This window comes from Stegostoma tigrinum, chromosome 30, assembly GCF_030684315.1.
Source record: "Stegostoma tigrinum isolate sSteTig4 chromosome 30, sSteTig4.hap1, whole genome shotgun sequence".
Lineage (NCBI taxonomy): Eukaryota > Metazoa > Chordata > Chondrichthyes > Orectolobiformes > Stegostomatidae > Stegostoma > Stegostoma tigrinum.
Genome location: NC_081383.1, coordinates 24,803,547 through 24,818,720, shown reverse-complemented (window position 1 = coordinate 24,818,720; position 15,174 = coordinate 24,803,547). Strand labels below are relative to the sequence as shown.

General features: G+C 39.6%; 1 protein-coding gene across 1 annotated transcript in view; it reads right to left on the bottom strand.

The window, feature by feature from the left end:
• The window catches only part of adamts10 (ADAM metallopeptidase with thrombospondin type 1 motif, 10), a 171,252-nt gene that overhangs the window by 155,312 nt on the left and 766 nt on the right, over positions 1-15,174 (bottom strand). Inside the window, exon 2 of the mRNA XM_048559937.1 lies at positions 4,309-4,647. Coding sequence (XP_048415894.1) covers positions 4,309-4,405 — 97 coding nt within the window. The 5' untranslated portion in view covers positions 4,406-4,647. The remainder of the gene's footprint in view (positions 1-4,308; positions 4,648-15,174) is intronic.

The window sequence follows — 15,174 nt, the reverse complement described above, 5'->3', positions numbered from 1 at the left end:
TGCACTGTGCAACTTCATTTTACTATTTATACACTGATCCATCTCACCCAGATCAATCCGTCAGGCAATGTTTAAGTGATCTACTAACTGCAGACAAATAACTAGAAATAGGAGAAAACGAAAAGGGTGTCTGTATCATCTGTAGTGCTAGTCTAAAAGATGGCGATGGGAGCTACGCTGCGCTATTTAAAGCCAGTTCTTGTGAAAGATCAAAATCTTGAAACATTAACTCTGTTTCGTCTTGCAGATGTTACTAGACTTATACAGTACTGCTAACACTTTGTGTTTATTAAGCTGTTAGGGCACATTATGATGCACCTTTGGGGCAGACAGAATTTGAACAGAGATTGTATGACCCAGAGGTAGGAAAACTACAACTACACCACAATCCTGTGTTAATTGCTACTTACAGCTAGCCTTCAGCTCTTACAAGCAAAGATGTATATTATCAGGGCATTTGCTGGAATTTGTTCTTTTAAGTGATTTTGAAGTAGGGAGCTTTCAGTTACAGAACATGGAACAGAGCAGACTCCAAGCTTTTCTGAAGTCAGGTGGAGGTTTGGTACAGGGGATGAGCAGGAGGAACGGTGTGGTTTATCCACAGGCAATCAAAAAATCTCCAGATAAACTTTAAGAAGGAGAAGGAGCAGAGCATTCTGGCAGTCAATGACAAGAGAATAGTCACAAGGGCATGGATACCATTCTGTGAAAAGTTCAATTACTTGACATGAGTGATCAAGGCCAGTTAATACATTTACAAATACGGTGAACCGCTGTCACCAGCCATTGCTCACTGCCCTATACCCACCTACAAGCAATTTCAACCATGAATCATACTGATCATTCATAGATGCATTTTTCTCTTCTTACACATTCAACATTGCTGCAAGCATAAAACCCACATTTCACAGTTTGTGTACACTAACAGCAATTTAAGTGACAGCAACATCTGAACCACTTCGGATTACACTCACTGTCGCACTTCTGTTCACCTTGCAGGACAAGGTTGTACATTCCAGGAGGCAGCAGGCACTGCCTGGCTGGGAACATGCTTTTGGTTCACAGAGAAGGTACTATTCATTGATGAAATGACCATCTATAATGTCAAGGCCAAACCATCGAAGACAGCAGTATCATCACACATTTCCACTTCTTCAACCCAGTCGTTGGTTTTTCATGCTGCGGCTGTAAGCATGGACCCTGGCCTTTCTCCCTCCCCTCTCCACCAACCCCCACATACCCTCTCATGAAACTCAAACTTTCTCCATTCTGACACCCACAAACTTAGCCATTTTGTGAAAAAACAGTTGGAAAGCAATGATGTTGAAGAGGAACTAACACTTGGTTTCACATTTGCAGCCAGCAGTTCAGGTAATTATTTTTATGTTAGAGCATGGGATGTGACATCATTGGCTTTGCCAGCTTTTATGACCCATCTCATTGATGGTATAGAGAATTGACAGGATAGCATTGACATCGTGCTGAGCAATTACAACCAAATTGGCAAGGGTAATACAGGTACTAGATCACCAAAGATTCAGGTCATAGGTGTGTTCCAGTATAAAGAACTCAGCTGAGGATGTTGCTGGGACAGCATAAAGTTAATTGGTCTACACAATGAAATGTATGTACTTGGAAATCTGTGACAAAGCTTTGTAATTCTCAATCAGCTTGGCACAGGACTTTGCGCAAAGCTTGGAACCCAATTGGATTAGCATAGAAATGGCACCTATTTCCATTTGTACACTTACGAACACAAGCGCAATGCAGTGTCTGATGTCTCAGCTTCCAACATGCGTCAGTGGAAAGTTAAACTGCTATCATGCAAGGTCGGCTGCCATTGTGGCTGTAGGGGTCCAGTGTGGACAGAACCTTGCAGGGTGTCAGCTCATGTGAGGCCTTGTGACATGGCAGTGTGTAAATGGAGCACGCGTTTACTGTCCTCTCTCAGGAAGGTAGCATTGATAGTCCCATTTTGCCGGGATCCATGCTGCTAGTTGTCATTGTAAGATTGTGTAGTGTCTAGGTGGGCCTTTTAGGCTAAGGACTACTTGAACTCATCCTCCATGGTCATTCATAATCTCCTTCACTGAGAATAGCTGCAAGGGTAGCATTGTGTAGGAGCAAGATGATAGGCAAAGGAGGCAATTACCACAGAAAGGCACAAAGGTTGACAGGTGGTTTCTACATGCTGCGTGACATCACTTCATCTGTGTGGGTGGTTTACAATATTTATCTTAACATTGTGACCACGTGATCACTATGTGGGCAATGACAAAGGGAAGATAAGGTGCAGCACTGTTGGTGAATGGGAAATTGCGATTGTGATATTGATATTGGAGTTGGACTTGAAGTAAGAAATTGCATGACAGTCAAGATTTATATATTCAACTACCTAAATTAATATGTATTTTCATTATTGTGATCTAGTACATCAATGTGATTTAACAGTGAACTGTTTCAAAGGCAGAAAAGGAACTTTATAATTATGGAAACATTAGGGCTGATCCATTTGGACTTATGCAAACATTAGGACTAAATCCAAACTGAATTTCTGCATCTCAAACTTAATATACACAGTATGTCCTGTATTATGAATATACTTTACGTCAGTGTGACTGTGGTGCAGCTGCCCATTTTTCAAAGGGGGAATTGCTGCTCACAATGTAGGTTAGTTCAACCTCAATTATTCCTGGTGTATCTCCTTACAAAGGTCAAAATATTGTTAATTATTCTACGGAAGTCTTGCTATTTCTAATGGTGCTCCCTCAATTCAATATTTTCAGAGTTGTTGGCCTTCATCCATATGTAATTCTTGGAGAAACAGGCTAGACACATTTGATGTACTCTAAACCTAACAATCTGAATGGGCCCCAATCCTTTTACAGTGGCCAAACATTAAATACCAGTCCTGAAACGAATTGCAAAATACTACAGCCTTAAAGTATAGCTGTAAAGTTATTGACATCAATGGATTGACACAGATAATTTAGCTTTAGCTGTACAGGTTTGAAGTAAGTGTAAACCTAATGTTTAAAAATAAATGTCTGTAGCATACCAGCAAGGACATGCTTGTCTACAAAACATAAATAAACAAAACAGACACCGTGCATTTTCATTAGCAGTGTGGATGTTCAATCAAGTTGATCAACTCAGACCAGTCTGAATAGCATGGGGCCTCAAAATCCACCCAGTCCATGAGGTCAACTCTGTAAATGTGTGGGACGAAAAAAAATTAGAACCAAACATCTGGTCTACTACTTAGTTCTCAACTATGCAAACTGCCAAGTCTGGATCTGCTATTTTGAGTTGATTTATATGCATTCTTTGAAAAACAGTAAGATTAAATATAAATAAAAAAATAGTTTGAGAGATTATACAGTTGTCAGTTGTGCACCTCAATCTTAATCAATTTTGAGCTGACATTGCATATGTATTCTAATATAATGTAATGCATTTTCAGAAAGCCACAGAGAAGCCTCTATCCCTTTGAATCCTTAGCAAACTGCAACAGATTGCATCAGACTGTTCAGGAAAGTTTCTCAGAAAAGGTACACAGCTGTGTGCATATTAAAAACTGTAGTACTTCCAGAGAATTATAAACGTTGATTATTGTTTAGCACGATTGAATTTGAATGGCACATTGCTGTATAATTATATGAAGAGTTTTGGAATCTAAAGCAACATGCAATTTTGTGATAACCTGTTTTTAAAATGATTTGCAATTATATTTTGGAATGATACTACTCTTCCAACTGTTAGTTAAAGAAAACAAACTACAAAACACAGCTCTCAAGCAAGGTTAAAGATTAGAAGAAATATGTCCCTTCAGGATAGTGCATTTGTACAGTCAACCACTTGAGGAGGAAACTGAATTATAATCAACTGATGACTTTTTAAAATGCTGAATGACACCAATTCAAAAATAGGATTGAGGGTTTGGAAAAATTTAATAGCATTGTTTAATGTTATTTTCAGGCGATAATTTAGTGTTCCCCAGAGATCTAGGTGATGTAGTAGAGAAGTTCTTGGTAAGATAATGATTCAAGCAAAAGGATAGAATTGTTTTTAATAGACTGAATGGCATTTCTGGTTCCAGATTTTTCCATGTAACCCAACAAAAACTGAATCAATTAGCATAACGCTAACATGTATGACAAACTGAAAATGAACATATTACCAGTAAATGCTTCACTGCTTCATGTAACTTTTTGATTCATTCGGACTTAACAACCATAACATGCAATCTTTTAAAAAAAAACTTTAAATTTTTGCCTTGGTAAAATCAAACATCATTAAAAATATTACCTTGTGAATTCATTGAGTGAATTGAGAGACTGTGGAACGCTGAAGGAGCCATCGTGAGGCATAAAATCCATGTTACAGTCCTCCAAACAACTTCCATAATTAAGTACACTAGAATCAGAGCAGCAAATGTTGTGCCAAGCTAAATAACACTGTGCCAACATGTCTTCTCTCCAAACTCTATTTATGTTTGGATGCTATTCTCTACTTTCCCAGTTGCCATTTCTGAACACGGCTACGTTTGCTGAAAAGCAGTTGGCTTAATTCACTTAGTATACTGGTGAGGTGATAATTTTTCCATACAATATGCAACATCAAAAGATCTTCACAGTGATGTAACTTCTGCAAGAAAGAAAATACATAAAAATCTAGTAATACTGGAAACCTCAAAAGAGGAATCTCAAGAAGCTTATTTACACTAGTCACGCTGTTCACAATTATATGGACAGATTACAAATGTTTACTTTGCAAACAGTTTGCTTGGAAGCATCTCAAGTCATATCAGGTATAACTAGGCTAGATCAAGAACAAAATACAGCGGATGATGGCAATCTGAAATAAAAACAAAAAATGCTGGAAATAGTCAGCAGGTCAAGTGAAATATTTTTAAGGTCATCGATTTGCTCCACTAATGCTCCCTGACACTTCCTGTTTTTATTAGTTTGACTTAACTGTTCTAATGTACATTAGATTTCTTTTGAAGGCATATAATTTATTTCCTTTCTTTACTTCTTTCATTTTCTAGGTGCTAAATATTAAATCAATTAAATTTTCAGCATAATCAAGGCCGTTATTTTAAAGTTAATTGCTGATCCAGAGGTCAAAGTTTTGCTTCATCTAAATAAACCTTCGTAATATGTTTTATTAGCTTTTCAAAATAAACACGGAAATGTTGGACTGTATTGTACAGTGAAATATCAATCCAATATTTGCAGTCGCTGGATTGTTGGAGACTGGACATATGTCCAAAGACTCACATTAGGACCCCATGGAAGTCATCAGAATTTCCCACGAAGTTTCATTTCCAATGAGCATTTGCTTTGCTCCAGGACCCCTGTGCAAATGCCTCCCAATCCAGTTGGAGTATCACTTACCCTGGATAGTTACCCAGGAATTATTGGAAAACAGAAAATTTCAGCCTGGCTTTTCTGATCAGGATCAGAAATCCTATCTCTGATCCTGATCAGACCAAAAAATAAATTGACAATATTGTCCTCTTAATGCTTTTTGAGTGATTTTCAAATGGAACATCCCTAGAATCATCTTACTGCAGCAAACCTTGAAGGAGCTGTGTAGAGAATCTGTGCAGAAGTTATGCTCCATTTTTACAGCACTAGCCACCATATTCTGGCAAGTAAAGACTTTAAACGTTCCAAAACTTCCTTGAAAAGCTAAGAACACCAAGGGTAATTGGGTAGAGAAGTAGGTAGGCAACATATGGGGGTAAAGAGTGGATAAAGCAATAATTATTTAGTTTTGAAGAGTCATATTGAAACACTAATTCTGCTTCTCTCTCTATAGATGCTGCCAGATCTGCTGAGTTTCTGCAGCATTTTCTTTGTTTGAAAAAGAAGGCAGGTTTGATAAGGTAAGTGGGTGTCCGGAGAGGATTGGTAAATAGGAGGATCGGGTAGGAGATAGAAGGATACTGAGGCAGGTGGGTCAGGGACTAATCAGGAGGGATTGGGTGGGGATCCAGGATTGATCATCAGGTTGGGTTGAGAGGTAGTTGGGTGTATCAGAATGGGAATCAAGTGGTGGGGTCACAAAAGGTGGACTCGGGGTTCAGGAGGTAGTCAAGGGTTAGTTGGGAGTCAGGGGATAGTCAAAAGTAGGTGAAGGGGATTGCTGAGGGTTGCCAAGGGTGGAATCTGGATTTTTCTGAGTAATATTTCCTGAGTAACTATCCAAGTTAGTAAATCAGAACTGTCTGAAATCTTTGACTTTAACTCAGAGTCAGAGATCTTTTTCAGAGAGTCCCTGAGGACCAGGAGAATTGCCCTTGGAAGTTCAATCCTCCCAGGCGATTATTGTAGAAGCCTTGTGTTGGGGCTTGATGGGTCCCAATGCATACCTTCTTGGTTATACCCAGTCTCCAACTACCTAGAGACCAGTTCGCATGCAGCTGACTCTACAATCACTCACACTAAGCTCTCAATTTGTCCCCAGGTAATTCCTCTGACTCCTGCCAATGACTGCGTCCCCACAAATGTTCCCTGACCACTTGACCATACCCCCCACCCAACTGTCAACTCACCATGCCCATCTGCTATTTCCCTGGCCCTATCAGCACACTTCAACCATCTAGCAAGTCTGTACATAATAACCGTTCACACATTTATCCTTTCACTCATTCAGCCATTTACCAACATCCAAATGAGTGTCCGTAAAAGGGGATGTGTCCGGTCCTCCTCTCAGTTTCACTCCATTTAAAGAGAGGAACATTGCAGACATCTTTTCTGGAGAAAGTGAACTTAGTAGGGTCCCAGAAAAGTGTGGAACAGTGTCAATTGAGGAAAACGTTCAAGCAGAGTAAGACTACAATTTTCAAGATCTAAGTCTCAGTTCTTTCACATTTTATTGAACAATAAGAAATCCCATACTAAAATACTATATATATTGCCCCCATACTGAGTACATAAGAGTACAATACTTAGAAAATTTGAGTTACAAAAAACACAAATACTCGACAAGTCTGGCAGCACCTTTGGGGAGAGAAACAGAGCTAACATCGAATCCAATGTGACCATTCTTTAGAATATATTCCTGCATTTCCTGCTTTTATTCAGATTTTTAACATCTGCAATACTTTGAGCAAAAAATTAGGGTAGTTATCTCCATTCTCACAGATTTATACATCAAACTCTAATAGGCACCACTTTGCCCAATCTTAAACCAATACATGTTCTTCTGCAATCTTTGACATTCTCTTAGTATTTGCTATGCCTTCAGTTTGGTAGGATTCATTCAGTTTCAACATTGCCCCATCAATTCCTAGATATCTAGGCATTTAAGTGAATAATTCAAAACAGAACTCCACAGAACATTACTTACACACTCTTCCAGTCCAAAAACCCTCTGACCCTTGTCTTTCTACTTTCTAAACATCTTCTCATCATAAGTTTACTTTCACTCTTTGTGTGCTGTTGCATATCTCTCAAATCAATTTGGTGCTAAGTGGATCAAGTACTTTATTAGAAGTCCATTGAAACAGCAATTATTGCATTTTATTTATTATCCTGGGATGGCATCGTGGCTCAGTGGTTAGCACTGCAGCCTCACAGCGTTAGGGACCCGGGTTCGATTCCAGCCTCGCGCGACTGTCTGTGTGGAGCTTGCACATTCTCCCCGTGTCTGCGTGGGTTTCCTCCGGGTGCTCTGGTTTCCCCCCTTCCTCCACAAAGATGTGCAGGCTAGGTGGATTGGCCATGCTAAATTGCCCGTAGTGTTCAGGGGTGTGTGGGCTATGGGGGGATGGGTCTGGGTGGGATGTTGCAAGGGGCAGTGTGGACTTGTTGGGCCAAAGGGCCTGTTTCCACACGTAGGTAATCTAATCTAAATCCTTTATTCACCCTCTCGCTCGTTTCAACTAGTAGCTTGGTGCAGCACTGTTGTCTTGGGTAGTTCATTACTTCAAACAGTTAAATGTCAATCCCTACCCCCACCCCTCCGTTCTACTCCAAAACATAAAAACTAAAATTAAAAAAAGACTTACACTCCAACAATTTCCTCATTTCATCCTTTTGACGTTGTTTGGAGAGTGGTACCACGTTGTCATCCTCTAGAATCAGTTTTCCTTTTCACAGACTCTTCTTTCTCTTTCCTAAATTGCAACAGGATCCCCCAGGTTTTTGTGATATTATATTTGGATACTACCTTTATATGGATAAATCAGGGAGATTTATACAGGGAGAAGGCTGAAAAATCAGGACGAAGGGCAGTGGAATGGTCAAGCATGAAAGTAACAGTAAAACCAGAATGGCTCAGGTAATCTTACTAAGGTGGAGGTGAGTGCTCTTACTGATGGGTAGGATGAGATGTTTAAAGCACAGATACTGACCAATACTGTGAGATTGCAAGCAGTCTGATTTCAACTTTAAAGAACGTTTGGAGGCTGGTACAAGAGTTTTAGTGGGGACCAAGAACAATGGTCTCAGTCTTCAACTTTGAGCTCCAGAAAGCTGAGGCTATTCCAGGATTTGATGTCAGACAAAAACAGCTTGGCAGCAAACACACAACTGAGGGAAGCATGATAAATGTCAAAAATTTATTACAACTATAACATATAATGTTTGAGTAAAGTAATTCACTATAATTCATTCAAGAAGCCACATCTTGGGTGTATTGGTAACAGCTGTATTAGAGAAATTGGGGAAAAACTTTGGTCGTCAATTCCTCGTAAAGCAAGTGACTTCTTTATACTAAAATTAGGGAATTATCCAATCATTTGAACTTGAAAACTTGACCTTTTGAGGCACTGATGCTCACAGATCTTGAGAGAGTTGATTCTCTGCCGATAGACCCTGTAAAACCCTGTAAATTGAAAAGGTGGAATGATAATGGTCCTTTAATCACCTATAATAGATGTGTCTGAGAGTATGTGAATGATGGACCTGCTAACTTTTGTAAACAGTCCAGATCTGTGGTAATGTATTGTTAGCTATCCAATGACTTGCACTGCATATTAACTCACTGAGGGGCCAACTGAAGCTGAACATTTCTATGCATAATGCAGAAGAACAAATGAGTGCAATTTGATAATTAAAGTGACCTTTGGTGATTCTTACAGTTCAATTATGGGCTTTGCCAGCGATTTCACTAAGTCATGGCAATAACATCCTGCTTTCTGGTTTTCCAGTCAGGAAGGATGGGGTGTGGGCATCATGGACCTGACACAGGGCAGATTTTTAAACAATTGGAACCTGGCACAGTTTGGAATGGCTCATCTGCCCATGAATTTTTCAGTCAGCAACCGTTCTCTCTGTGGAATCCAAGGGGCTGCTGCTCTCCATCCAGGAGGTGTGTATGGAAACAAGTCAGGAAATTAGGAGCTGAAGTATGGTCTCTTCAAACTGTGTGCCAAGAGGCTCCAGGAACTCAGAAGGGAAAGAGAGTGCCCTAAAACTTTCAAGTGTTGAAATTCAGACTATGACTTTCCCTGCATAATCCTCTCCAGTTCAATACATCTTGCAACTGCATTTATTTCTCTATCCAGGATCCCGACATCCCCTTCTGAACACTCAATTCTCACACTCACCCTTATCTTACTGTCTTCTCACATCTGTTCTATATGGTAACTGTTCTGGAAGAGGTAATGTTGAATTTTATGAGTTCTACTCAATCTTAAGATGTTACGCAGTCTTTGGGTAGAAACAAAGATTTCTACACTAACCTTCATAGGGAGCAGATGTATCTGTACAGCTACCAAGATTCCTTGCTAATTATGTCTGACCAGTGACGTCAGTCGTATTTATAGCTATCATGCAATAAACTATCTTGTTACCTGAGAAAGTTTCTACTCACCAGCAGTCTATCCTCTACCACTGATAATTAGACAGGATCTAAACAATGTGTAGACAAAGGTTTGGTGTGGCCTAACTACCTCAAAACTCTTGCCTTGTGCCACACAGCGGCAGAGGTAGAAAATATGACAAGGTGCCAGCACAAGTTAAATACTGACAGGAGACAGTGGAGATTTTAATTCAATGCAGAGATTTAACAGAAAAATTCATCTTTCAGGGAATCTGCTGACATTTAATTAATAACTTTGCAGTTTAGTAGAAAACGTTGCCTTTGCAATTTTGAAATCAGAATTCTTGAGACAGAATTGTTTGCGGTATTACTGGTGAAAAGCCAAAGTTATTCTCGTCTAAAGAAGACTTAATACTGCAGAAAGCAACAAAGATTGTGCTAGAAATAGGAACCAGAAAGACTCTCAGACAGATCCTGAGAGGAGAAAAACTTTGTTACCTCTGAACACAAGTGGAGTCTCTTTGCTTTTTAAAAGTACACATGCCCTTGAGAAGCAGGTGACAAACCAGAGTAAAGTAAATATCATGGGCTAAGGACAGTGTCAGTGCTCTAGACCAACAAGGCCTCACGGGCATAGGCAGTGTATACAAGGACTGCTACATTTGTAAAACTGTAGGTTACTTCTAGAAGATGTGAAAATGCAAGACATAGCTGGAATTTTTATATCTCTGGAGTGTAATGGGAAATGCTGAGAAAGTTAGGAAAATACCTTAAAAATGAAAAAAAACCTAGAATTTGGATGCTGTGGGAAGAAAAACACTAAGTTTTCTCTAAATGGTGACTTCAGAGTATTGCTATTGGATGGCAACTACCTTATTTCTATGCATTTGTTTCTCATTAAGCCCTGAACTCACTGAATTTCGACATCACTTCCAATTCCCCTCACCTTCACTGAGAAACCAGACAGCGCAAATTCTCAGACTTGTGAATCAGAGTGGGTTCTTGGTGGTTGCAGCTTGCTGAGTGCTTGCTCCAACATTCATCAAACTCTGTATTCACTACCATGTCCATGCGTGCTCCATGGACATCACTCTTCCCCACTTTTCATCCATGCAAGGCAGCATGGCCAAATCACCCATCATGCTTCTCTCAGTCATACTCAAATAGTCCTTCAGACATCAATTTGGAGCTCAGGGGCATCTAGGACTTCCATGCTTCTGCCACATCAATCAACACAGGGACAGACACATGTCTGATGCATCTACACACTGCAGCCTATGGTTCTTAGCTTGATTTCTTAGTGTTCACTGGCTTAGTGCTTACTTGGAAGATTGTTGTCTCCCTGGGTTGCAATGTATTTTAAAAGAGCGATAAAAGCAGGTAGCCAGTCACAATGCGTGTGTGGGGTGGAGGGAGGTGGTAAACATGGCACTGTGTTACATCAATATCATGCATACACTGCATGAGCCAGCAGCTTATGCAGCAAACGCACTGCTTGTGATTCAAGCAAATCCTTATTTGTTAAAGTCAAAAGGAAGTAATACTTAGTGGGTCCCAAGTCAACAGCTACTTGTCTGACATTAAGGTAGGTCAGTTGGGGCGTTATGGAGAAATCAGTTTGAGAGCTGGGCCATTTCTTTCCCCACAGTATGTTGCAGGAGGGGACTGGGTATGCTGGAAGTAGATGGAGGAGTAGTTAGTGGTGATTCAAGAGGGGGAGACGTGGTGAGATATCCCCCAAGGAGAGCACACAGCTCAGCAAGGCTAGTCGTTTGGAAGGATGAGGTGGATAGACCCATGGGGTACCATGTGAGAATTGTGGTACAAGCCTGAGTGTTCAGTGGCAGGGTGGCAGTGAGTGGTAACCCTGAGTGTATGAGGGAGCAGAGAGAAAATGGTGGTACTTAGCTATCCTTCCAGGGCACAGAATATCATTAACATTCTTCCTGCTCTGCTGTTTGTTTTAATCAGAGTCACAGCACTGACCTGGACTACTATCTGGGTCAAGGTTGGTTTGGTCTGGGGCATAGACTCTTTTGGTAATTTTCTGGAAAAAGAACTGTCCTCTACACCACCCTGTCCATTAGCACCTGCAGGTACCATCCATAAAGTGAAATTTGCTTTCTGTGCCATGTCCTCAGTGATAAAGGTTGAACGCTACAGTGCGAAGATCAGCCCATGACTTGCAGTGTTTGAAGTCAACTAATGGTTGGGCTTCATACATGGTGACAGCAGTGTGAATGCTGGAAGTTCCAGCAGTGGTGAACAATTCTGTCAGTTAGTCTGCCCACTTTCACAAGGCAGGTGCCAAAGAGTTGAGATGAGCAGAAGATTACAGGGAAATGTTGTTGGGAGCCATGGTGAACTGGGCACCATGAATCTCACTCCATAAAACACTTAGTGAAAATGGGAAAATTCAGCCTATTGGTTCAGAACAACAGAGAAAGAAATGGACTAACAAGGTCTACAAGGAATGACATGGTTCATTGAAAAAAATCCAAATGATAGAAGACCCTCCAGTGAAGAAGTGATCCACTGATCAAAACAAAGCCAAGAATCCACAAGCAAAAGATCCATTCTTCCAACTTTGAGTACATTGCATGCTGGGAAAATTGTGAAATGTCCAGTCCATCTGCATTTGAGAAGTCAGCGTTTTGGGCTGTTAGTAGTGAGGGCGATATACTTATGTGAAATCCTAGAGAAGAGAGGGATGATTTTTTTTCCATTATGGGCCAATTTCATTTTTAGGGGACTTAACTCCTCACACATATCCAGGCCTGGTTCTTGCCACCTTTAAAAATGAGCTGGGAGCACTGGTGAGTAATTATAAGTGGTGGTAGTTAATGTTGGACTCGGTGGAACACACCAGACATTATGTGCAAGCTATTAAAGCATAAGTATTGTATTGATGTAGTGTTTCGTTTTCTGTTCATCACGGAAGGGCAATGGTCAGGGTCATATAGAAGAGTTTAATACCCAGATTTAAGTTGTCACCCTCGTGTGTGAAGTCAAGAATAATGTGTCTACATTGTTGTCTAGCACTGAAAAAGTAGCAATATCCCTGCTATGACCTGCAGTGAAGGGTTTGGATATGCGCAGTACAGGCATAATGGTAGCATTGCTTACAAATGGTTTAGCTGCGAGGATGATAAACAAAAAAAACAAAATTCTGGTTCATTTAATCTGTTTGGAGAATATTTAAGGGAAACTATGAAGGTAAGTTCCTGAAACCCAACAGATTCCCACCACACTAAGATCACAAGGAGCTCAAAAGGATGTCCTCCTACATTGAGCATGTGCCTTGGGCCATTGAGGCTGCTAACTGGAACTCATGTTAACAGTAGCTCGGTTCTAACACGTAGCACTTGTCTTGAGCCTACAATGACTGTACATGGAAAAACAGATCACTGACATATATTTCAAGGTGTGTTAGAGATATAATGCTACCTATTTTTTCAATTAACTCTGTGCGACTACTGTAATTGGGGGTGTATTTTACACCAAGTAAATAAGTAAACAAAACAATAACAGCACACGAGACGCATGTTAAATATATAGATCCTACGGCTAATAACTAAATAAAGCTAATTCACTTAAAATTCATTCATTCTCTATTAGGCAAAGTTGACCCGAGTGTAACACTGTGATGGTTCCTGGAAAACTGGGTGACATTAGCATTAACTTCATAAGCAAAACATTATAGATTGCTGACAAATTGGTACATTTCAGTCATATGGAGCTGGTTCAAGGGACTGAATTATCCACTCCTGCACTTAGTTCTTATGTGTGCTTTTGCAAGACTGAGCCTTAGCCTCATGCACTACTATGTGATCCTGATATGCTAATCTTCTATTTAGCGCTATTCCTGTTGAAAGTCCTCTTCCTTTGCTTTCCCAGGTCATTGCGTCCTTCCACTCCACTTGAAGTTAAGTACAAAGGCCGCTGCACTCATGGCTTCTGCCAAAACAAAATTCCTTCCGGTCACTTATGTTACTGCTGTACTATTGCTGGAAATTGTATTTCCTTGCTGCATTCATTAATTACAACTCTGATGTGGCATTTCTCTATGTTTTAGCTGCTGTTTTCAAAACACTCTGTTTGAAGTCATAATTCTCCATCCAATGGACAATGATCAGTTCTGGCTCTCACTTTTGATTTGCTAATATGCATTAGGACAATTTTGAAGGTGTAGGAAATCCCAGAGCAGCACCAAACCAGGAAAGTAATTCATTAGGTTTTCTTTCCTCCAATTCACGTTATTTTCCTCATGTCTTCTTTCATAAAATTAATAAACTATAGCACATGTTCTCTTAAACTGGATTTAATTACTTCTGGGGAAAGCTAATTACCTTACATTTATACAATATTGGAATTTAGCATAGACATAAAATCAGTTTTTCATCCAAGGACTCTGGCATATAGATCTAACTGATAGAAATTAAGTATTTTACAATTAAGTTTAATCTGTGTGCTATATACATTCTAAAACACACCACTGAAGATTATTTTAAAAACTGCAATTATGAAGTAGGGATCATTCATTGTTGCTAAGTATGCACTTAAAAGACATATCTTTATGGTGGTGATGATGATTTGACCACAAATTAAAAGAGTAATTTAATTTGGCCGAAGCTAATTGAATATCCCTTTTCTTGAGTGGAGTTGTGAATATACTGTAATGTATGTAGCCTTGGCTGCATTCAAAGGCTGACACCTTGAATAACCTTTTGTTATGAGCCTTTTGCCACAGAGTCAGATGCAGAGACCCCCCTAGACATCTCCTTTCCAGAAATGCTGGTAAGTGTTACAGGCAGTCAGAGATGAACTTGCCATTACTTTTGCATCTCGTCTTCATAAAAACAAGATTTAGAAAAACCTAGTCAAGCATATTTCTGAATTATATTTAGAAATCATGTTTATATAACTAAAACAGAAAAAGCAGACACTGAAAAGACCTGAAGAAAAATTATCATAATGGTAAATAACTTGGAACAACACATTTACAGACAAAACTGTGTTAAGTCCCAGCTGGTGGCTGGCAGCCAGCTGTATCTGAAGGTAATGGGGAGCAGATGGAGAAATAATTTGTCTGAAAAGGCAAGTTCCAAGAGGCCTCCTAGAAAATGAAGTGGAAATTGAGAAATTTCTTTTTAGTATTTTTATAAAGATGTGCAATGATTTTTACATTTAATAATTTGCTTTAACATTTACTTTAGGACCTAAACATAATGCTGCAAAACCCAACCAAAAATATTTATTTGTGGAACCAGTACTTTAAAAAATGTATTTTAGCTTTGCAATTTTACATTTATTAGAAACTTACATACACATTTGAAAGTTTTAGATCGAGAAAATATTAAATACCTGAAACATTGCTATTTTATACATTCAGGTACA